Source organism: Leguminivora glycinivorella, chromosome Z (genome assembly GCF_023078275.1).
Source record: "Leguminivora glycinivorella isolate SPB_JAAS2020 chromosome Z, LegGlyc_1.1, whole genome shotgun sequence".
Lineage (NCBI taxonomy): Eukaryota > Metazoa > Arthropoda > Insecta > Lepidoptera > Tortricidae > Leguminivora > Leguminivora glycinivorella.
In genome coordinates this window covers 13,364,088-13,389,201 of record NC_062998.1, presented here as the reverse complement: position 1 = coordinate 13,389,201, position 25,114 = coordinate 13,364,088, and the positions used below count along the sequence as shown (strand labels likewise).

General features: G+C 39.6%; 3 protein-coding genes across 3 annotated transcripts; 2 read left to right on the top strand and 1 right to left on the bottom strand.

Moving 5' to 3' along the window:
- The first annotated feature begins 434 nt into the window (after positions 1–434).
- Positions 435–1,329, top strand: LOC125241022 (40S ribosomal protein S5). The gene is made up of 2 exons (XM_048149290.1): positions 435–525; positions 613–1,329. The coding sequence occupies exon 2, from the start codon at positions 625–627 to the stop codon at positions 1,282–1,284; it is 660 nt and encodes a 219-aa protein (XP_048005247.1). The 5' UTR covers positions 435–525; positions 613–624; the 3' UTR covers positions 1,285–1,329.
- A 2,742-nt stretch (positions 1,330–4,071) lies between these two features.
- Positions 4,072–8,171, bottom strand: LOC125241132 (antitrypsin-like). Its single transcript, XM_048149463.1, is given in 9 exon segments — positions 4,072–4,371; positions 5,017–5,161; positions 5,479–5,688; positions 6,018–6,158; positions 6,376–6,474; positions 6,628–6,780; positions 6,783–6,833; positions 7,036–7,170; positions 7,362–8,171. Coding segments are annotated over 9 exon segments (1,131 nt in total). The 5' UTR covers positions 7,419–8,171; the 3' UTR covers positions 4,072–4,231.
- Positions 8,172–8,617: 446 nt separating this feature from the next.
- Positions 8,618–15,421, top strand: LOC125241229 (AP-3 complex subunit mu-1). The gene is made up of 10 exons (XM_048149597.1): positions 8,618–8,757; positions 8,870–8,957; positions 9,967–10,110; positions 10,794–10,853; positions 10,952–11,073; positions 11,391–11,550; positions 11,994–12,107; positions 12,634–12,823; positions 13,217–13,368; positions 14,386–15,421. Exons 1-10 carry the CDS (start codon positions 8,723–8,725, stop codon positions 14,569–14,571), a joined length of 1,251 nt encoding a protein of 416 aa, XP_048005554.1. The 5' UTR covers positions 8,618–8,722; the 3' UTR covers positions 14,572–15,421.
- Positions 15,422–25,114: the final 9,693 nt, after the last annotated feature.

Here is a 25,114-nt window from a genome sequence, read left to right as displayed (position 1 = left end):
TACGTTTCGTTTCACTCGGGGCATACGGCGTTTTGCATACAAAGAGAATATAATCATACGTTTTTGCACATCTATAAAAAACATGCCGTGTCAATCAAAGTACAATAATTGCAGATTGAACTAAGTTATAGCGCTAATACATTAATGGGCCGGTAAGGTTTGAACACTATTTATAGCTAAATTATAGATTTATAAGATAGAACATGAATTTTAATAATAAATACTTTAATAACAAGAACCAATTATTAAACTGATATCACTGTGACCTGATTAGTAAACTGAAAAAAGAAAATAAGCAGTCTGAATACACATATTTCCATGAAGAAAATGTATCAAACCATTAAAATGTCTTTTGGTTTGTCTATGTATACACGCCTTAATTTGTTAAATTTAATAATTTCATAAATATTTACTTTTATATGGCAACACTAAAAGTGTGATGCCAACTTCACGTTTCCAATCCACTTCCTTTTTACCGTGTTCCACTGACAACACGAGGTTAGGTCGCTACTTCTTAGCCTAAAAGTAAGTATTTTATATTTAAATAGTGTTAAATTTGTACCAAATGTGTGTGATTTATCATGTTTTAACACAGTAATCGTTTTTTCATAGGCTAAAATAATCATGGCTGATGAAAACTGGGTTGATGACGGCATGGACGCAGGCAGCGTGGCCGTCGACAATGCGCCCCTGCCCCAAGCGGCCGATATTCCCGAAATTAAGCTTTTTGGAAGATGGAGCTGCTACGATGTCCAGGTTTCGGACATGTCCCTGCAAGATTACATCTCCGTGAAGGAGAAATACGCCAAGTATTTACCACACTCAGCTGGTAGGTACGCACACAAGCGTTTCCGCAAAGCTCAGTGCCCTATTGTGGAGCGTCTGACGAACTCCTTGATGATGCACGGCCGCAACAACGGCAAGAAGCTGATGGCCGTAAGAATCGTGAAGCACGCATTCGAGATCATCCACTTGCTAACCGGTGAGAACCCTCTGCAAGTCCTTGTGACGGCCATCATCAACTCCGGACCCCGCGAGGACTCCACCAGAATCGGTCGCGCCGGTACCGTCCGTCGTCAGGCCGTGGACGTGTCTCCGCTGCGCCGTGTCAACCAGGCTATCTGGCTGCTGTGCACGGGAGCCCGCGAGGCCGCCTTCAGAAACATCAAGACGATCGCAGAGTGCGTGGCTGATGAGCTCATCAACGCCGCCAAGGGTTCCTCCAACTCTTACGCCATCAAGAAGAAGGATGAGCTGGAGCGCGTCGCTAAATCCAACCGTTAATTGTTAAGTGTAAGGGCTGGACTCAATAAAAAAGTAAGAAATCCACTAATTGTTTAATTAACTTCTCTCTAAGTAACCTTATCACAAATTGCCAAGGTAGTTTAGATTTGCCAGTAAATATCAACATGCCATAAACTTTATTTTCGAAAACATCAATTATTTTAAATGCTAAACTATTAAGCAGAAGATATTTTCTTGAAGTATTTTTTTTTGTTATAACCTATTTTCAAGTTGCCCATTTTATTTCTTACATTTTGTAACATGTGATGTTTTCAACTACGAAGTAGGTTGTTGATCAGCAATTCCCGTCAACTTTGTACAATGCCACGTCAGCAAATTTTAATTGATCCTATTTTGTTACCAACATTTAGTAATATAATTCGACTTTCGTAAGATATATACAGGATAATTGTTATAATTAAGAAAATATAGATACTAGAGAACCTTAATAACGAAATAAAACTTAATAAAATCTCAATTAATCAACAAAATCTTGGTAACAAAATAGGAATTAATAAAAACAAATTTAACTTTTCCCTTAATTTTTGTACAAAGTTGACGGGAATTGCTGTGATATATATCATATACTTATCTTTTTGAAGACATCATCATTTAAAGGCCATACTATTAAATACATCTTATTCTCTGAAAAGTTGCAATTTGTTGTTTTAACCTAATTTCAATTTGCCGGTTTCTTTCATTTATATTAACATGGTGATGTTTTCAACTATAAGGTACCACATTGTTGGTTGTTAATAAGGTTGGTTAAAATGTGAGCTTTATAGAAATAATGCCTTATTGACAACTAATAATGAATACCGCTTTCGATTAGAAAAATGTTTCATGGGTGTGTGCTAAATTTGTCATACACTATTAAATATGAAAGGCCACTCACTAAGTAAGACACTCATTTTTTAGCTTAGTCTACTGAGTACTCAAACTTGAATTCTTGATCTTAAGGTAAATATAGGCAGTACTGATCACATACTCCGATATGTACTGATCACATACTGGTGGACAACTGATGGTGCCCTTATTTTGTTGGCTTTTCTATGTTAAGTCTGAACTCGTCTTGGCCGCCAGCATTAATGTTTGACATTCCATAAGATTTGTGGTGATCAGCCTCACACCTTCTTAAGAACAAGAAGGTTTTTAATTCTTGTCCCATTAGTTAACTAGTTTTATGAATGTAGGAAGGAATTTTAATTCGGATTAGGAATGCGAAATGCCTTTAGCGAATGGTAAATGTACTGCTTTTCAAATTGCGAATGATGTTTTGATCTGTGACATTTATGAGTAAAATTAAAGTTTACCTTTTAGTGGGTAGAGTCTGTTTGGAAAGAGAATTGTAATGTATGGGACCCCATACATTTCACGCCTCTTCTCTTACTAAACAGACTAACAGCATTTTAGTTGATATAATAGGTGTCAGACATAATAAATATTATTTATTTCCCTATTAGAATTTATGCTTATAATAAATTCTAATTTCTCATTAGTCATTGTAGAATATTATTCATACGTCTATAAAAACAAAAGAAGAGCTGATAAAGAGGTATTTTATCTCGTGTATAACCTAACCACAAAATTAAAATTTTGAAAAAACCCCCGACCGCGACATAGTGGACCGATTTTCATGAAACATGTCTAAGAACACTCCCGACTAACTCAGCTTTCAAACAAAAAAAAACAAAATCGAAATTGGTTCATCCGTTCGGGAGCTACGATGCCACAGACAGACACGTCAAACTTATAACACACCGTCGTTTTTGCGTCGGGGGTTAAAAAATGAAATCTTTGAAAATCTGAATAGGATTGTTAATATCTTCTTGTAACTTTAATTGCAGAAGAAAGGTATTTCTTTAAACATTATTTTAAGTTAGATATTTAACTTAAAATAATGTTTAAAGAAATACCTTGATTGTTTATGACACCCTAATAAATACATTTTATAAGATTGAAAAAGAAAAATAATATACATTTACAATTTAAATTTCCAAAGAAATAAAACAAAATTATTTTATAAAAAGTAATTGAACTTAAATATAATTTGTAACAGAATAACAATATTTCTTCTAAATTGACAGAGGTACCTGCCTAATGATACATGTTCAAAATGTACAAAAAACGTTCTCACCACAGCAACTGGTAATATTTGGCACTCTTGCTTGATACTACAAAATCGAATGAAAAATTACTTTGCACTCTTGTGGATAAAATGCAACTTTTACACGCTGTTACGTCGTCACCCAAATCTAATGTTTAATTTGTATTATTTATCGTTTGTGTCTTGTTTTGTATTTTGTTGTATCACAGTGCCTTAGTGTAAACTGTAATGCTGTGTTACTTTTTTGATTAAATAAATAAATCAGTTCTCGAAGAATCAGGAGAGCCTTTACCAGTTGGTTTGGTGAAAATAACTACTATCATATATTGATTTAGACTAACACGATTTGCACTCATAATTTTAGAACAAAACGGGACTTAATCGCGTAAACACTTACATTTATATTAGGCCCGACGTTTCGAACATCACATTATGTTCGTGGTCACGGGTAGACTGGCGAGGAATTGCATCAACATCTTCTAGCCGCGCGAGTTTCTCGAACTACCCGCACTTGTTCTTGATTATTCACTTTTGCGCTAGGGTTGTCACTTTGCCTACACACAACACTCACGACATCAGCCGGTGTGTCCCTCGGTGTTTTTTCACGCTTACATTTGCTAATCACTGGATTCCACGAAGAAGAAATTCCCTGTCCCTCATTTTGGTTGAAATTTCGATGCTTCCTAATTTCAATCGCTTCACGTACTTTTCTGCTGTAGAACAGACGGTGTGATGTTCGAAACGTCGGGCCTAATATAAATGTAAGTGTTTACGCGATTAAGTCCCGTTTTGTTCTAAAACTACTATCATCTCTCGTAATTGTAGTACGTATATATTATCTTATTCCTTCCCGCGATGTACGGCAAGGAAGTAAAGTGTCCCGTGAGCTTGGACGGCTGTGAGGAATGGTCGGTTTGCATTGAAAACTGGCACAGGAGGCGCGAAGTTCACACTCGTACAATACGATGTAACCATCATCGCTGTAAAGAAAACAAAGAAAGATATCAAAGTAGGTACAACTTTAATGAAGGTAGGTATTTTAAATAATGAGTTTATACTCTGAACAGGGGACGGGTTTTTGAATGTCGACCATTCGATATCGTAAAATTCATTCATCATATCTTAACCACTAGCCATTTAAATTCTACTAATATTATAATTGAAAAGGAGTGAGCACTAGATTTCAAAATTCTAGCGCTCGTATTACAAAAATTGTTTTCCGCTGACTTTCGAATGGCGAAATCGTGCAATCGAGATTCAAAAATGAACCCCCTGCTCCGGAATAATGCGGAACTAGGGATAGGGTAGGGCATACTGTCCCGATCGGGCAATTCCCTCTTGCATTGCTACGTATCAATTATTGGGGTTAGTACAATTTGGGCGCACTACATAAATAAGATAATTTCTGTGTGGTGACGGTTTAAGAATCCACCCCCATTCTTCCCGTGGGTATCGTGGAACTGGCCTGGGGTAAAGGCTGGTAACCTTTCAACCCCTTATTTGCCAAGAGTAGCACTGAAACTTGAGTTGTTTCATGTGCTCTGCCTACCCCTTTATGGGATACAGGTGTGATTGTATGTATGTATTTATTCTGTGTGCATATGGTGTGCAATGGACTAACTGACCGGTAGCCGCGGCTGCCTCCGCGCCCTCCTCATTCACTTCGATGAAGGCCTTCTGTATCCCCTTGGACACGTACAGGGCCTCGTCGCTGTCCAGAATCTTGGTTAGGCCGGAGTTCTCTTTGTCGAAGATGGCTTTGATGCCTAGCTGCAACCACGTTGTACATGGGATATGATATGAAATAGTACTCAAGACAATATTGCTTAAAAGGAGAACTAGTAAATAATAGATTGTGTTGCAAGGGAGCAAAATTATTTACGGCGAGAGTGTATATTGAATACTGAACGTAGCAAAGGATTCTGTATTGCATTTTGTGGAAATAACTATTGCTACGACGCTTGTTGAAAGTGACGTCGAATGAAGTAGAGCGGCGTAGCGTTGCCGGACTTTGCTCAACATAAAACATGGCTATAAAAATTCGCTCTGACTACCAAAAGTTTACTTCATGAAAGCATAGTCCATACCTTAGGCAGTAGTTCAGTAAGATCAATCTCGGTCTCGATCTTGAACTTGGGAATGTAGACCTCCACCTTAGTGGAGATCATGCTCTGCATCTCCTGGACGAGGTCGACTCCCGTGGCTAGTTGCTCGAGGACCGCGTCGAGACCCTCGACGTTTCTGGGCAACACGATCACCATGCTTGCCTCGTCGCCTTCGTAAGACATCTCTAGAAGCTGTCATTAAAAAATACATTCTTGATTAAGAAGGTAGGTGTATTACATATTTGTATGTCTTTCCCATCACGGAAACCATATAGGGTATTCCAGACCTTTGTTTACTTTAATGAAATGGAAGGTAAAGAGGTAGGTAAAGCAAAATTGCAGTTTAATTAGTCATATATTTAGAATAACAAGCATTTAATTACCTCTCATGCCAAGCATGATAAATAAATAGTTACTACATAATAAATATAATAATATACATACTTTTACTTAGCAACTAACGGGTCTCCAAGTTATACATTCTTACGCAACGAATTGGAAGAAGTTTTTTTCATACAAACCTGTGCATTTAATTTGTCACTTTCTCCATATCTGAATTTCTCTTCAATATACATCATAGGAACATCTACCGTAGTTCCTATCTTCACGTAGAATGGTTTGTTCCTCGTGTTAAGTGCCTTAAACTGATGCTTCCATTTACCCTAAAAATATGATCATAATTTAAGAAATTTATTCCAAAACACTCTCTTTCCAGCTTAAAATGGCATAAGCCACCTAAACTATAGGTATTTTTAATTTGTGACATTTTCAACCGACTTCACCCAGAAGGTGTGTTTCAACCGACTTCACCCAAGTTCTATATTTGTGCCTTTTCACGGCTAGAAAACTGAACCGATTTTAGTGAAATATGATACATACCTTGAAATAGATAGCATTAACGAGTACAAGTCGGGTAAATTCATCGAGATCGTCCTCTGATATAAGATCCTTTATTTTCTTGTTAGTCTTGCTCTCCACCTGTGAAGTAATAGAATTAATAATTGTTTCATAAAACCAAAAAATAATTCCATTTATCCACATATGTAACTACTAACTAGGTAGGTATATCAAATAATTGGTAAGAAAGCTTCCTTTGGTAGGTGAATCAAATTTATAAAGACATTTAATTACCCAGTCATTGATAACTTTCGCTGAAACAGCACCATTGCAGAAATCTATGGGTTTTAGTGCCACATCGAACACTTGAACTGCATCTTGTTTAAGCTCGGCTCTCAGCTCATAGTCCTTTTTTATATAAACCCGGTTGGCTAAATACATCCAAAGTGACCCTTTATAGATTTTAGTCTTGATGAAACAAGTGAAAATGATGAGCGGATCTGAAACGTGGAAAAAACGACAAACATTAGGGACGTTTTACATTATAGGATCCTTAAGCATCATAACCTGTGGACATCCGTCTCGAACCAAACAAGCGTAAAAAGAGAAAACTAATGATGTATTTATTAAATAGCCTGCCATAGGAACTTGTTAAGTCCTAATTTTAAAAAGTAATAATTATTGAACCAATTTAACACTCACTGCTTCAGTATCTTGAATGCCAATTGCTGTCAGAAGCTCTGGAAGGGCTGGTTCAGAGGATCCAAGTGATAAGAGCGCCAAGAGAATTTCAGCCGATAGGGGAGAAGAAACTACGTTCTTGCTTTTATCCAGTTCCTGAGAAGTAAATAATATTGCGTTTAATGATATCAAACTATTAATAGGATTCAATAGGAAACCGCTTAGGTACAGTGTACAGTTTCATGATAAATCAAGAGTTTAACTGTTTACTTTCAATTTGAAGTAAGTATTTGATTGTGATTACATGAAACATAAAATATAATTGATAATACAAATATGTGACTTACATTGCAGAACTGCAACGAGAATTTGGCGATAGCCGAAGATAAGGCCGGAGAATCCATATTTGTGAAATTGATTTTGTTTGTTGGAAATATTAAGAGAAAGTCTGAAAAAAATCACTGATATCTACCCGCACAACCGTTCGGTAAGCAAAATTACTGGCGAGTTGTTAGATAAAATATACCTTGGGCAGTGGCCGGCCGGAAAATTATGAGTCACGGAAGTGCGATCCAAGGTTATGTTTATCTACTCGTATGTACTAGCTAATAGGTATTGTGGATAGTTATTATTGTTGTGTTCAAAACACGTCAGGTAGATTAGTGTGAATTTTAGGAATATAAGAATTCTGAAATCAATGGAAATTGGCGCTGTGTGCGAGATGTAGCACCGCTCTTCATTTTCTATTTCATGTATGAGGGAGTGGTCTGAGGAATTGTTCGGATTTAATTAATTCCTGCTCGGCACTCGGAACATTTCCATCTTCAGGTTGGCAGTCCTCAACTGTTTCTCGAGATATCCTCGCAGAGCAATTGATGTCAAATGAAATGGCTGTGGCCGTGTTTCCCGACGGATACGATCTTCAAGAAAAGAGCCCAATGCCATCTTAAAGGCCGGCAACGCACTTTAAGTTCCTCTGATGTGGCAGGTGTTCATAAGCGTCGGTAATCGCTTACCTTGGCTGAGGTATAAAATTGCTTTTCTCGGCGAGTGATCCAATGTGATACAGCCTGGCAAAAAGAGTAGAAAAGTCTTGTTTGCCATAGCCATAAGTCGGATCAGGAGCCAAGAGTACAATCGTTCACGCTCCGTAGCATATTTCAATTTCAGTTTCAATATCGTTTATTTCACATATAAGCTTACAGACAGTGTAATACAACCAAAACACTTATATGGTAACACACATGTATCAAAGTTAGTGCGCTTTCACATTATCCGATCCGATATCGGATGTAGGTCCGATATCCCATACATTTAAGCCGCCATCTTTGATTTTAACCTTTGAAATCCTTCGACATCCGATATCCTATTAGATATAGGGAATAACTATGTAATGTAAATGACCTGTAATTTTATTATTAATAAATAGATTATGATTATCCGGTCGGATAATGTGAAAACGTACTTAGGATGAAGTTAAGTATCTCTCTTTTTGCTGCAATCTGATTCTCTTGATATGCGACGTTAATAAAAATGGCTCAAACGACTCAATCGCTCCGGCTATGTCTACTGTCAAATTTTGACAGATACAAATAGGCTCGTGCCAGCTTGGTAGAAATTTTGTTCGGCGCCGTGATACTTTATTCATTTCTAACTCACTAATGTTACGACCAAAGTTTTAGTTCATATCTATTAGTTAAGGATCACGATGATTCATAGTTTATTCATTATTAACCCCTCTGGGTATGTTACTTTCTCTTTTTACTCTTATTACAGTTTTGTTGTTCATTTAACACAGATATATTTTGTTTTTAACATGCAATTTGAAGCTAGTCATGTACTTTTTTATTCCCAGGGATGTTTTCCTTGAGAAACATTGGCGTAGCGTAATTCCAAGATCTGTGTGCGACTACTATTTGGAAGCTCAACGAGCCTCCCCTAATGTAAGTAATATGGATATTCTTTAACAACACATCAGTAACTTTAGGGAAATAAGGAAACTAGTGAACTGTCACTAATTTTCCTTCTTGTCAGAATCTTGTATTTGTAGGGTAAATATATCTTATTAACCCTGTACTCTTCTAATCAGTTCAACATACTCTTCACAAGAAACAGTTTCAGACACTCCTGAGGGTGATCACAGAAAGGGTTGAAAGCCCTCTTACTACTCATTGGATGTCTATGCATGGTCCAATGAGCATAATGTTTTCTACTAATACTAGCATAGGTTTATTATTGTTGTTTATTTTAATAACTTTAGTGTATATTAAATATGTCATGTCTTTAAATATGAATACCTGGAGGGTAAGCATGGTTGCTTGATGATAAAGCATATTGTGTCTGTCCATCCATTTTGCAGTATTTTTAAGTGTGACACATCGTGTGACAGGGATGCACCAATGTGTTAGGGTTTATCACACTAATGTGCTACTCCTGTTGGTGTCTGAAATAAATGTAATTTAATTAATACACAGGTAGTCTGGAAGAGATCGCTCTTTAGCGATAAGACCGCCTGTTGTCTATCATAGTTAATTAAAGTTATGTGCTTATTTTTTTTAATGTCATCTTGTTATATTGGTGAGCAATAAACAATATTTGTATTGTATGTGTATAGTATTGTCACAGTATAATAAAGAGTACTATCGAACAGTATGGTCACTCACGCTCCCCGCTGAAGGTGCCGCCCACCCCCTCTCGGTTACCTCACAGTTACCGCCTGTCAAAAAACGCGAACAGTCGACCTGTCATATTTCACTCATACAAGAATAGTACGCTTTCACCTACACGAGCTTAGACTGCTAATAGGAATGCGCCTCTTTCATATATTTGATCGCCAGTGTCCGAGGTATGGTATTGTAGTCAATAAGTAAGTACTAATGCGTATTTTAGATTGTCTATTACTACAGCATTTTAATATGTATTCATATTAATATTTAGTTGATATGTTTTAAGGATGTGCCCCCAGTCCTGGCAGCGCCTCACCACTACCTGATCTCCATTCAGAGGGGAGGCGTGGTTCTAGTGGCCGTTTGCCAGCAGGAGGTGGCTCCACTCTTTGTCATCGAGTTCCTACACAGGGTTGTAGATACATTCCAGGTATGTTACTGATATGACTGATATAATGATGATTCAGATAGCACACAACAAAACTGTTTTTATACTTTTTAAATATCCATACTAATTTTATTAATGGGAAAGTGTGTGTGTCTGTTTGTTTGTCCTTCTTTCACGGCAAAACAGAGTGACAAATTAATGGGAGTTTTTAAGTGGAGATAGTTGAAGAGGTGAAGAGTGACATAGGCAACTTTTTGTCTCTTTATAAACCCCCAGTTTCCGTAAAATGGGGGGTAGAAGTTTGTATGAAGCATTCCGCAATTTTCGGATTTAATGCTAGCAAAGCCATGGACAAAAGCTAGTTATGTATATGTTTAAAACAAAACAAAATGTACCTCCAACATCAAATTATCGTTAATTGGTATGTGTTTTTAGTGTTGTCAAACATACATAACTTTATATCCAGTTTTATAGTTACTTATCCTTCAGTTGTTAGAAGCGCTTGGCATCCGTTAGCTCGTTGGGTGGACGACATCCGCAAAATTGCGGGTCACAACTGGATGAGACTAGCTCAGGACCGGGATACATGGCGTACTAGAGGAGAGGCCTATGCTCAGCAGTGGGAGATAAAGGGCTGACGATGATGATGATGATGATGATGATCCTTCATTTAACTTATTAAACCACTTCTTGATCTATGATAACATTATGTTGCTCTCTTCCAGGATTACTTCTCTGATTGCACAGAGACTATAATCAAAGAAAATTATGTAGTTGTATATGAGGTGAGAATTAATAATCTATTCAAATGATTTCAATTCAATCAAATTACTATAATCCTTTAATTAAAATCAGATTATTATAAATACAAATTATATTACAGCTCCTCGATGAAATGTTGGATAATGGGTTCCCTCTGGCAACTGAGAGCAACATTCTAAAAGAACTGATTAAGCCACCAAATATTTTAAGGACTATAGCTAATACTGTTACAGGAAAATCCAAGTAAGTCTATGTTAATATTGTCTTTGGAAACGGATTATATCGCTTATTTTACTATTCATCCTGATGTTTCGAACAACGGGTGACCCGTTGACCATGAATGCTGTAAAGTGTCCGAAACGTTGGGATGAATTGTAAATTCATTATACGCGATATAATCCGTTTCCACGGTTTTATTTCATAAGTCTAAGTTGTTTTATGTTATTTGCTTACATTTGTCTTCATTATAATTAAGGTTAAAAGATTTAAACAGAGACTGGAAGCACAGTGTTCTTAATCTTATTTTTAGGGTTTCTAAACTTATGTACTTTTGTACACAGTGTCTCATCGATCCTGCCATCCGGCCAGTTGTCCAACGTGCCGTGGCGTCGGTCTGGCGTGAAGTACGCCAACAACGAGGCGTACTTCGACGTCGTGGAGGAGGTTGACGCCATCATTGACAAGAGTGGCGCTACCGTGTCCGCTGAGATACAGGGCTACGTAAGTCACACTTGATATCTTCATGCAGAGTCTCTTTGATCCTGCCATCCGGACAGCTGTCCAACGTGCCGTGGCGTCGGTCTGGCGTGAAGTACGCCAACAACGAGGCGTACTTCGACGTCGTGGAGGAGGTTGACGCCATCATTGACAAGAGTGGCGCTACCGTGTCCGGGGCTACGTAAGTGACACTTTATGACTTAATGTAGACCTTTGATCCTGCCATCCGGCTGGTTGTTTAATGTGCCGTGACGTCGGTTGTGTGTGAAGTACGCCAATAACGAGGCGTACTTTATACCCTGATCCGGAATTTTCTGAGAGTGGCGCTGAAACTTAGCAGTTTCATGTGCTCTGCTCAAACCCCTTTGGGAACACATGTGATGTATGTTTTAAACATAGGAATTAAATAATTACTACAGTTAATTTACATTTAAACCTGTTTTCAGATTGACTGCTGCATCAAATTAAGTGGCATGCCAGATTTGACGCTCACTTTCGTCAACCCGCGCCTGTTCGATGATGTCTCCTTTCATCCTTGCGTCAGATTTAAAAGATGGGAGGTAATTACGAATTTCAAATGTTTTAGCAAAAATTACCCGAATCAGTTTCTCTTCCAAATAATGACTATATTTTCATCTTAATGTAAACTTTATTACACAAAGTCACAAACACCGTGTTATTCACGATGCCGCTCAGTTTTGTCAAAACTATTTTTTTTTTTTTTATTATGGACTGATCGGCGATTGACCCTAGTCACACCTGATGGGAAGTGAAGACCGAGTCTAAGATGGAGCTCACCGATTCAGTAATAGCCTATTCACTCTACGTTTAAAGAGACCGAGGTCGTATTTTTCTGGGAGCGCATTCCATTCCTTTGCGGTCCGCATTACAAAGGATGAGGCAAATCGTTTTGTGCGGATAAATGGAACACTAACATACGGGTGCATTCGTTCCCCTCTAACCCTTAGTAGTACATCATACAAATTAGAGCACGCTTGAATCACACGATCTATGGTAAACATTTTACAAATATATCTCTCCTCATGAGTATTTATAGTTTTTTCTCACGATTTATATTTCTTACAGTCCGAAAGAATCTTATCATTCATCCCGCCCGACGGCAACTTCCGCCTGATGTCGTACCACATCGGGTCGCAGAGTGTGGTGGCTATACCGATATACGTGCGACACAACTTGATGCTGCGCTCGAACGGGGACCACGGCCGGCTGGACTTAACCGTTGGGCCGAAGCAGACTATGGGACGGACGTTGGAGAGTAAGTTGCTTTTGATTTATTTTATTGAGCTAACTTTGATATTTGTTCCTGTAAGCCTATCTCGTACCACATCGGGTCGCAGAGTGTGGTGGTCATACCGATATACGTGCGACACAACTTGTTGCTGCGATCGAATGGGAACCACGGCCGGCTGGACCTGACTGTTGGACCTAAGCAGACTATGGGTCGGACTTTGGAGAGTCAGTTTCTTCTTTTGACTTATTTTATTGAGCTAACTTTGATATTTGTTCCTGTAAGCCTATCTTGTAAAGCTACTAGAGCTTATTTTACTAGGAAATGTTTTATCGAAATTACCGGGTTCATACTCCTTGTTTTCTGATATCTAGATCTAAATATTCTGAATATTGCTTATTCCTTGTTTATCCATTTCAGACGTGGCATTAGAGATCTGCATGCCGAAGTGTGTGCTGAACTGCTCGCTGACCGCGAACCAGGGCAAGTACTCGTACGACCCGGTCAGCAAGGTGCTGCTGTGGGATATCGGCCGTATAGAGTTGCCCAAGCTGCCAAATATCAGAGGAACTGTGAGTAACCATTTATTTATCTTAATACTATTTATTACATCAGGGGCCCGTTTCTCGAAAGGTACAAGCCTTGTATTACAAGTGTGTTTCCATGACAACCCATACGATTTGACAGTTTGCGCACTTCTAATACAAGGCTTGTACCTTTCGAGAAACGAGCCCCAGATAGTTACATTGTTAGTTTATTGTTTACCTATAATGGTCGTAGAATACTTCCAAAAATAATAAATACCTAAGGTGAAGAGCACAACTGCATAAAGTTTAACATGAGGCATGGGTCATAAAGTAAGCTCAAACAATTGCAAGACTGAAGGCACAAGACATTAATCGCAATGTGTGCTGGCACTAACACTGGACTCTGTATTTTAATCTTAACCAGGAACGTATACAAGGGGGTTTGACCCTCCCTACATCAGGACTCGACCGAGTCACTAAACTAAACCTTATGCGATGCTAACAGAAAAATCTGTCCAATCCCTTCTCGGTATGAATCTTCAGAATGTCAGGCAAGCATGGTCGCGCGATAAATGATAAAACAAGGCCGTCCTTATCGCACTTACAAATAGTGCGAAAAGGACGGCTTGACGTCTAGCGGCCTGGCCTGGATATTAGGTTTTATGTCAAATTGCGTTATTAATACGGAACTAAATCACATTGGCTGCGCTCGCTTTTTAGGGTTTTCTATTTAATTTTACACTCCTCATCCCCTCTTAGACTTTCTATATATTTACATACATACATATAATCACGCCTGTATCCCGTAAAGGGGTAGGCAGAGCACATGAACTACTAAGTTTCAGTGCCACTTTTGGCAAAAATGGGTTGAAAGAAATCCAAATTGTGACATTGCAGTGACAGGTTGCCAGCCTCTCGCCTACGCCACAATTAAACCCATATCCCACAGTCGACTTCTACGACACCCACGGGAAGAAAGGGGGTGGTGAAATTCTTAACCCGTCACCAGACGGGGTATATATTTAACTTGATATTAACTTCCCTAATCTTTTGTCCCGCCAGGTATCAGTAGCGTCAGGCGCCGACACAACGGGCGCGACGCCCAGCGTGAACGTCCACTTCACGATCCCGCAGCTCGCCGTCTCAGGGCTGCGCGTCTCGCGCCTCGACATGTACGGCGCCAAGTACAAGCCGTTCAAGGGCGTCAAGTACGTCACTAAAGCGGGCAAGTTCCACGTGCGCATGTGATGCGAACCCAACCCGGACCTGGCGTGGCTGTTCCTCCACCTGCTGTGACCCGAGTAGAGACAGCCTTTATACATGTCGGCGGCCGATCGGTATCTCCCAGGCGGCTTAGCACAACTTGCAATCTCGCGCGCGAGTGTATACTTGAAGGTGCGCCAGGTCAAGCCGTGCTAGAGCGCCAGAATGTGAAATTCCTAAGTATATCGTGAATCGTGAAAATCGTGGTCTGGTTGCCTGCATGATTGGCGCGACACTGTCTCGCCCCGAGACTACCAGTCCTTATGTCATTAATACAATTAAAAAAAGTCGTTAGATCTATATCGCGGCGTGAGACGGGTTGCTACTGTGTGTTGCTTGCTGATCGCTGTCTCAACTTCTATATAGGTAGTTTGCCTTTGTATCTGAAACTACCTAACGTCATATTGTTAATGTAAATACTGTCAAAACTTGATAGAGGAATTTTACGATCATGCGAATTTTCCGATCGGCCGTCAACATACATTTATACAATTTGAGCACGTTAACACTTTCACAGTCTAGTGCCTTATGTTATATTTGGATCATGATCATGACAATTTTGCTTCACAAGCTTACGGGTCTCTTTATAATAAACCTACCGATTCGTATATTGATTGAAGTAATTTAATGGACTTACTAGGTCATCTGAATATTGTGTAGGGGACTGTTAAAGTGTTAAACCATTCATAAGCGTGTGTCGCTTAGGTTGGTAAGTTGCAAACCTGAACTGCGACCTGGCACTGCTCTTAAATATAATTTCTTAGCGTGATATGTTAGAACTGGACACATCACTTCTATTAGCTTTTTGGTGTTGATTTCCTAATAATATTTATAATAACCACAGATGTCATATATACCATAGATCAAGCAAACGTATCTACTTAGCGTGTCAAATGAACTCGGTGAAATCCACTGAGTTGTCCGTCTTTAATCGCAGCTTGCAGCTTTCGTGCGTCAGATTTTGTAAGTTGAAGTCAACAAAAACATTAAGGGTCGGTTGCACCAAACCGTCTGTCACCGTTAAAGCATTCGTTAAATTTTATTGTATGGGAAGTTCCATAGACGCCTGCTGCGTGACGATGATGAGTCTGTCAAATGTGGTTGATGCAACTGGCCCTAAAAATGCCTCGTTACGTGATATTTAATTACAACAACACAAAAATTATGAACACTTTGAGGCCTGAGACATATTTAAAATCACAGGCAAGTAACAACTTCAGTACAAAATCTGACACGCTCGGCCCCTATACAGATAGATGAACTTGTTTCTTCTATCTAAATCTAGTTCTGTGATAATAACCTCAATATTAAAATTTTGAAAAAACCCCCGACCGCGACATAGTAGACCCGATTTTCATGAAACATGGCTAAGAACACTCCCGACAGCGTTCAGACAAAAAAAACTAAATCCAAATCGGTTCATCCGTTCGGGAGCTACGATGCCACAGACAGACATACACACAGACACGACAGACAAACAGACAGACAGACAGACACACACACAGACACGTCAAACTTATAACACCCCGTCGTTTTTGCGTCGGGGGTTAAAAACACCTCCAATGAAAATGAAATCTTAATAAAATAAACCTTTTTGTTTGTTTCGTTAGATACTAAAAGAAAATAAATTCAACTCTATTTGATTCGAATTCGGTTGGTTCTTTGTATGGTCGACTGCTAGTAGTTTAAACAGTAGAGCAAGGCAGTTTTTTGCATAAATTGTCATTGCAGTGCTTTCACACTATGATGAACTTTAGCCAAATATGTTCCTCTTAGCGATTACAATTATAATGAATGTTACACAAGCCTTCGATTACCATGTAAAATAGTTAGCCTGTACCTCATACTATATAATTATTTGATCTGTATCATATTTGTAAGATTAGCATATAGTTAGTCTCAGATATTATTATTATGAAAGCAAGTCGCAAAACAGGTAAATAAAGCAAAACAAAAATACATTGCACCTTTTCGATATAATATGAGATATATGTAGTTACAAACGTCGAGAATATGTTACAACAATATTAGTTATGCGGACGATATGGTAATATCTGACTTTTTATGAGCGCGCTAAGACAGTTTAATACACATTATTATTACACATACACATGCCGTTACTACGGGTTCGAATGTAGACTACAAGGCATAAGGCCTTTTAATCTGTATGTCAACGCGCTCATCTTTGAGGAATGTAGATTGATGGCTCGACCATGTCTCCCTTTGATTCCTTGACTATATCAAGTATTTCGATCAATGGATGGAGTGACAAACGCATAAAAATTGGTGGGGTAAATTTTATTGACGTTTCTAAATTGTTTAACTTGTATGCCATCATGCTCATCGTAAAGGTACACTTCTGTAGGCAGTGAACAATTTCCCCCCCTCCCCCAATTTCCTGACGGAGATCAAAAGCTATTAGGGGACTACATTGACTAATGGGGAGGGGGTGGGCTCATCAGAAAGATTGACTATTATAATCCCCTGATGAGTACTACATATAAATCGTAGGAGAATATCTGGTCTCTCCTAGCGTTGAAAAAACCGGAAAAAAACAAATGTTTTTTTCAGGAGTTTATGAAATTTTCGTTTTTTTCGGTTTTTCTCGGGTTTTTTAGGAAAAAAACGAGCACATTATTAAAATAAGTATTTATTTAGTCACTCAAATCACTGTCACTCTCATCATATACTTGAGTTATTTCTTCTTCCATGTAGTCGGTGTAGTCCGTTTGTAGGTGCAAATTCGCCCGAATAAAGATTAATTTATCCCATCAAAAACGTAAATGTGAAATGAGAGCCAAGTTCAATAATATGATAAATGCCTTGGTTGTTCACTTCGACGACTTTTTTCGTCGAAGTGAACAACCACTAGAGAACGCTTATTAATTAATAAAAATAATAATTAATTTATACGGACTAGTAAAGATCTAGATGATACACACTCGATCATGTACTGCGGAGCCATCGCGGCGTGCCGTGTTGCTCGAGTCAAGTTTCCGGACGCTGACCGTGCAACTAGGACCGTCGGAGGTGTCCCTGCATGGCAAGTACGGATCGAGCGTCGTATCAACTCGTTTAGGACTCTCATTGCAAAGCTGATCTGCTTCAGAGGGGGTAATAATCGCCCCCGAGTAATGCGCTTTGTGAACCAGGCGTTCGCGGGGACGGACATCAGGCGGCCCCGCGACTATTTGGCCAATGTCACAGAGCGCATCGACTTCCTGAAGCAGAAAGTCTATGCATGGGCAAGCCGTATTCGCCGCTACAGAAAGCGTGTGGACCGATTCCAGCAGAATCGTCTTTTTCAAAGCGACCAAAGGAAAGTATACCGAAGGTGGGAGGAAACCGACCCTCGTGTGTCTGACGTGCGGCTGCCGGATGCTACTGCCATGTCTAATTTCTGGCGTAGCATCTGGTCGGTGCCCGTCGAACACACGGAGGGTGAGTGGATGACCGTTGTCGAACGCGAGTGCGAGAACATCGAACCTATGGGGGCTATCACCATCAGCCCCGACGACGTAAGTTGTGCTACCCGTACGGCCCAGAACTGGAAAAGTCCTGGACCGGACGGATTGCACAACTTCTGGCTAAAATGGTTTCGATGCTCGCACTCGCGTTTGGCAACGCAATTTCAACAAACCCTCGATCTTGGTTCTCTCCCACCTTCCCTAACAACTGGTGTTACTTTCCTGCTCTATAAGTCCGGTAGTACCACGGAAGCAAAAAACTACAGACCCATTACGTGCTTGCCTACACTTTACAAGCTCCTTACATCCATTTTGAGAGCAAAAATTAACGCGCATATTGTCGCTAACAACATTCTGGCTCCCGCTCAAAATGGATGTAGGGTTGGGTCCCGTGGTACTAAAGAGCTCCTCCTCATAGACATGACCATCTGCCAACAAGTTCGGCGGAACAGGGGGCCATCTCGGCCGCTTGGATTGACTATAAGAAGGCCTATGATTCGGTGCCTCATTCATGGCTGAGAAGGGTATTGGAGCTGTATAAACTTGATGCAGCTTTAATATCCTTCCTGGCTGCATGTATGAGGCAGTGGACCACAGTCCTTCGTCAACCAGGAGGCAGGGATGACACCCCTGGCCCGCAGGACTTCATAAGGATTGAGCGAGGAATATTCCAGGGTGACAGTTTGAGTCCATTATGGTTCTGCCTAGCTCTGAATCCCCTCAGCACGCTGCTGAAGGATTCTGGGCTAGGTTGCCGGCTTCGGAGAGAGGGTGAAGTCATCTCTCACCTTCTGTACATGGACGATCTCAAACTATTTGCACCGAACACCCAAGACCTGATGGTGCTATTGAAAACCACAGAAGTTTTCAGTACCGCCATCAGGGGCCTGTTGCATAACAATTTACAACTTGTATTACAAGCGGAACTCTCTTTCTTATAAAATGAATTGGAGGGGGACTACCGCTTGTAATATGAGTTGTAAATTGTTATGCAACAGGCCCCAGAATGGAGTTTGGTGTCGATAAGTGTGCGGTCATGCATGTACAGCGGGGGGAGGTTGTAAATTCAGAAAATTTACAACTTTCTGAGACGATGTCGTTCAGATCTATCTCTGAATCAGAAACCTATAAGTACCTTGGTATGTCACAGTCGTTGGGTATTGAGGATGTTGGCATTAGACGGTCGGTGAAGGAGCGCTTTTTCAGTCGGCTCACAAAAGTCCTTAACAGTCTTTTGTCAGGAGGCAACAAAGTGCGCGCCTTTAACGCCTGGGTAATGCCTCTACTCACATACTCCTTTGGCATACTAAGGTGGACCCAGACTGAACTGGACGCCCTGGATCGGAGGGTCCGCTCACTGCTTACCACACACCGTATGTTACACCCGCGCTCGTCTGTTATGAGATTGTACATCCCACGGAAGTGCGGAGGTCGAGGCTTCCTAAACGCCAAAGATCTTCACAACCGTGAGGTGTACAATCTCAGGAATTACTTCCTTAACAACGATTGTGGGATGCATCGTGATGTGGTGGCAGTGGACGGAAACCTCACGCCGCTCTCCTTGGCGAAACAGAACTGGCGCAAACCTGTGGTACTAAGTACTGCGGACCGCAAGGCGGTATGGGAGAGCAAGCAGCTACACGGGCGGTTCTACAAGGCCCTCACGGGACCCGATGTAGATCTGCTCGCATCGGTGAACTGGTTACGATTCGGGGACCTCTTCGGAGAAACCGAGGGTTTTGCCTGTGCAATTGCGGACGAAGTTATGATGACGAACAACTACCGGAAATATATCCTGAAGGACGGTACGGTCGACATTTGTCGGGCATGCCGCCGTCCCGGAGAGTCACTCAGGCATATCATTTCCGGTTGTTCTCATCTAGCTAACGGCGAGTACTTGCACAGACATAATCTCGTAGCCAGGATCATTCACCAGCAACTTGCTCTTCAATACGGCCTTGTGGACCGCGAAGTACCGTACTACAAGTACTTACCTGCGCCAGTTCTCGAAAATGGTCGTGCCACGCTCTATTGGGATCGATCTATTATCACTGACAGGACTATTGTAGCCAATAAGCCTGACATTGTGATAATAGATCGACTGCAACGCCGGGCAGTGCTCGTTGACATCACCATCCCCCATGATGAGAATCTCGTGAAAGCCGAGAAGGACAAGTCCAGTAAGTACCTAGACTTGGCTCACGAGATAACCGCCATGTGGGATGTTGAATCAACGATCATTGTTCCGATAGTCGTTTCAGCGAACGGTCTCATAGCGAAGAGTCTCGACCAACATCTTAAGAGACTCTCGCTAGGTGGCTGGATCAAGGGCCAGATGCAGAAGGCGGTGATCCTGGACACAGCGCGGATAGTTCGACGGTTCCTCTCTCTGCAGCCCTAACCACCGGCAGCTTGGGCCCTGCCCCGCTGCTGGCGGCACCCTAGGTTAGGTTTTTTATAATATGTTTATATGTTTTTATATTGTTTTGTAAGTGTTTTTTTTTATTTTATTTTTATACTCATATTGTAAAAAACCTAGCATAAGAAAAAAGATAAATAAAGGAAATAATAATAAAATGTCTATCTCGCATGTCTCAATATATGAGCCAAATTATTTTACGTTTATGTAAAATAGTTTTTGAGTTATGAGGGGGTCAAAAGTGGCTCCAAATGGTTCGTGTAATATAACACACGGTGCTGCTCGCCAGTTCTGTTACTTGAACTTGGCTTGACACGCTACCGCTTGTCTAGATTAAGACGCTTTGGCAATAGCCGATTTCTGTCTCTGGTGTCCGTCCAAACAATGACCAATTTCTCTCAGCTGCGGCGGACGATGGAGGAATACTGAGCAATCTAACCGCAATATTTGACAGTAGTTTGGTAGAACATAACCCTTTCCACCAACTCAGTGGGGTTATGTTCATGACAGGCCGCCAAATAACTTCATTTGCCCAAAAGCCTTCTTTTGCTCTCTGCATACTCGGCGAATTCAGCCATCAAATACCCGTCAGTAGTAAAAAGCAATGTGTAAAGGTTTCAAAACCTTTAAAAAGTCAAGTAAATACTTTTTAACTGAAATGTTTAAATTGAAAACTGCATTCGGTTTTTTTCAATTCGTTTTTTTCGGTTTAAATCGTTTTTTTCCGAAAAATACGAGCCGAAAGTTTCGCGGTTTCTTTCTATAAATTTCTGAAAAAAACAAGTGAAATGGAAAAAAACCGGGAATTTTCCGGCTTTTTTCATCGCTAGACTCTCTCCAAAACTGTTTAATTTGTATGTTAACGTGCTCATCGTAAAGAATCATGCTATTAGGCGGTGGATAATTGCCCCCTCCCCCACTCATCTGGCGGATACCTAAAGTTAGACTACATTGACCATGGAGGAGAGGGTGTCAGCTCATCAGAAGGACTAATTCTTGAAATACGCGGAAGAGTACGGTGAATCGTACCTCTTTAATTTGTATGTCAACGTGCTCATCGCGAGGGATCATTCATATTTACAGAATAATTGCCCCCTCTCCCCACTTGTCTGAATCCGCTGAAGAGTCGAAAAAGATCCAAAATACTAGTTTACGTGGATAGAGAAGGGTCGATACGATCCATGACTTTTTCCTTCCGCAAATGGGCTTAAAGGGGAGGGGGTTTCGGCTCATAGTTAACTACTATAATATTCCGCATTTCATCTAAGCTTTTCAACTTGTATGTCATCGCGATCATCGTAAAGGAAGACTCCAATTAAACAGGGAATAACCCCCTCACCCATTTGTTACATTGGCTGATGCGGGAGAGAGTCTCGGCTCTTTACAAGGATTAAACATTGACCAATGTGGTCTCGTTAGAAGAAATTGATACTATGTACACCGTGTTTTTGTTTTCCGTTAAATTCGTCACGCATTTGGGTTCATCATCAGAAACCATCCTGTATATTTTTTTTGTTCGTTTCCATACATTATAAATGTGATTTAATCCGATATAAATTGTAATTATACAGAGTGGGGCCTGTAACAAAGGCGAAGAATTGAACTGCTATTCTCCTTATACTGATCAACATTTGTTCAGTGACTTTTAAAAATTATGAAGTCTTTAAATTTTTAATTTTTCATACAAAATAAATATTAGCTTCAATGTACGCCATTATTGTTATTGACGTTGTCTGTCACACTTTAGACTTAACAGAATTCGCAATACATTACCTCTTAGAAAAAACTTTCAAGGGTGATAAAAATCAAAATACAAGTTATTTTTAAAAGTCGCCGAACAAATGTTGATCAGTATAAGGAGAATAGCCTAGAGTTCAATTCTTCGCCTTTGTTACAGGCCCCACTCTGTATTACATACATACATATGTACATACATGATTGCAATAAATAAGTTTTCAAAATAGCTAATTAAGTAATGAAATCGGATTAAAACACCGATTTTAAAATAGTTCCATGTACGGTTTACACTGTGCTGCTTTACAGATTACTTAGCGACGTTGATAATCAGTAGTACTGTTTGAAAATAAATGTAACGTAAGACAACTGGACAATTTCGACTGGCGGATAATTTCAGCTAAGCGGTTTTTTCCATGTTTTAAAATGTATAGATTAGTAAATATAACTAGTGACATATGGCACGCGGGTTCAGTGGACATATTTTGCTCTTTAGTTAACAAAGTGTAACGTGGTAAAGATTACGATTAGTTGAAATTATTCGGGCAATTTCGAGCCCCCTGTACCTTACCCATGTTAAACAAAACATACATTCTTATAATATAGATTATAATTTTGAATGAATATACATTAATTTTCGTTACTCTTATTAAATAAAGTAAAGGTTTATTCTCTAGTTTTTGTCTCTTAATAAGAAAGCGTCGTGCCAGAATATTTTAAAGGACAAGTTCAAGTTGTACAACGTGTTTTGTGAAATTGTCTCATTATTAATAGTCGCATTGCTCATGGTGTATTTAATGTAAAACGGAACAACATCCAGTTCAGATGCTACAAATTTGCAATGCATGCATGCAAATTATCATTTTTGTGTGTTTGACATTATCATGCTCTGGTTTCCTACGATAGCGGTGCCGTCATATAACGGCTGTCTCCATTTTTCGTACACTAGTATGAAACTGAGATGTAGTAAGAGAAACAGTGTATAAGGGAGCGAGTGGATCTTTTATGAATGACACTAGGTATGTATTTACATAATTTACGGAACGTATAAATATGGAGTGTTCATGTACTTGTTGAATGTTATAGTTATACTTAATTTAGATCAACGTAATATAATATTTAATTATAAGCTAAATGTTATACAAAATATCAGAATGTTGTATTGTACAAGATGTCAACTTTTTATTAAAGCCTATCTGCATATATGGATTTTGTAGGCACGAATGATTTATATACTATCGTGTCTAATATTTATGCGAATTGATAATTATATCGGTTTTGTAACATAACTCTCGTTTTACTTCTCTCATTAGGAATATATATACTACCTATGTTTGAATGTATATACTGATTAACAAGAGCTGGCGCGAATGGAAAGAATGAGTGAATGAAAATGTCTAATACGGTATCACGTTACCAAATAAATGGTGGTTCTGACTGTATACCGATTACCGATACAGTTTCATTTGTGTCAGCTGCGTTACTACTACACCGACATTTAAGAATGCATGTAGGTACCCACAAACACACATGTTACGCTAGTTTTCGTCCACACACGGTAAAACAAGTAATTTAATAAATTCTAATATGCTACTTTCAAATTTAATTTCTATGTACTATACCTAAGGATTGCAATAAATGCGGCAAAGAAGATTTATATTCAAGATTTCGACAAAAGAACGCACCGGACGAAAACTAACTCGCTAACCCTTTACGATACATAAGATAAGAATGTTTGATTTTGAAGATCGGTACAAATTTTTGAATTTCGTATTAGAGAACCTACTAATGATTGGCGTAAATAAGGGTTTATTCAAGAATTAATATAATACATATGTACTTGGTTAGCCTATGTAATATTATTAATTACTTTTTGTCGCCGTTCCTCGGTTCTCGAGTAACGCTCTGATAGAGGACAACTCGCGTCGCACTGAGTCTAGATCTCGCGCGGTCGCCGGGCTATCGCCTTGCTGCATCGACTGCCTCTCTCTGAAGTATCGTTGAACCAGAATTGTCATCAGTGCCGCGTATTCGGTGTTCACGGGTGTGGCTTCACACTCCTGCGGATCAAATCACACTGCGTTATCCACAGAACTAGATTTAGATAGAAGAAAAAAATAAGTTCATCGATTTGTATGGCGGCCGAGCGTGTCAGATTTTATACTGAAGTTGTTATGTGCCTGTGATTTAGGCCCTGAGATGAGTGTTCATAATTTTTATGTTGTTGCAATGAAATATCACGTAACGAGGCATTTTTAATGTTTTTGTTGACTTACACTTACAAAAATTGACGCCCGAAAGCTGTAAGCTGCGATTATACCCAGCAGTGTACCTACACTAAATTATATCATCGAAAATATTACCTATACCTAGCTAATAGGTACATAGTAGGCCGTTTTTTTCGAAAAATCGTCTAGAAATCGAATTTTTGCTCATGCCGTCTCAGATATGGGTTTTGATAACCATGTATTCAGTAAGTATGATCTAAATAAAATTGTACGAATTGACAAACATAATAATTAGGAGTCATTTGGATTACAAGATACCTCTTCAGAAGGCGCATTTAACCCATCAGGCGCAATTATTTCGGTTGGCATTAGCTATGTAAGTGCCATGTCCGTGGTATTCTCCGGAGTATATATAAAGGTTAAAAGCACGGTTTAGTCATCATCATCTCTTCCACAACCTACTGCTTAACAAAGGGCTTAATAAACACCGCAAGATACACTTATAGCAATATGACAGGTCAGTGATGTCCCGGTTGGAACTCAAAAAACAACGTTTGCAGTACCTATAATAAAATCTAGTGCCTATAAATTATTGAAGTAAGAAATTATACTCTTCACATCGGCCGACAGCTCGTATGGGTGGACACACTCATACAGATTAACTAGCCGTAGACTCTAAT

Bases quoted from the DNA above. Each gene is read 5' to 3' on its own strand.
- LOC125241022 (XM_048149290.1), top strand. From the start codon at position 625: ATGGCTGATGAAAACTGGGTTGATGACGGCATGGACGCAGGCAGCGTG.
- LOC125241229 (XM_048149597.1), top strand. From the start codon at position 8,723: ATGATTCATAGTTTATTCATTATTAACCCCTCTGG. The intron at 8,958-9,966 runs GTAAGTAATATG...ATATGTTTTAAG, and splicing joins CTCAACGAGCCTCCCCTAAT to GATGTGCCCCCAGTCCTGGC. The intron at 10,854-10,951 runs GTGAGAATTAAT...ATTATATTACAG, and splicing joins ATTATGTAGTTGTATATGAG to CTCCTCGATGAAATGTTGGA.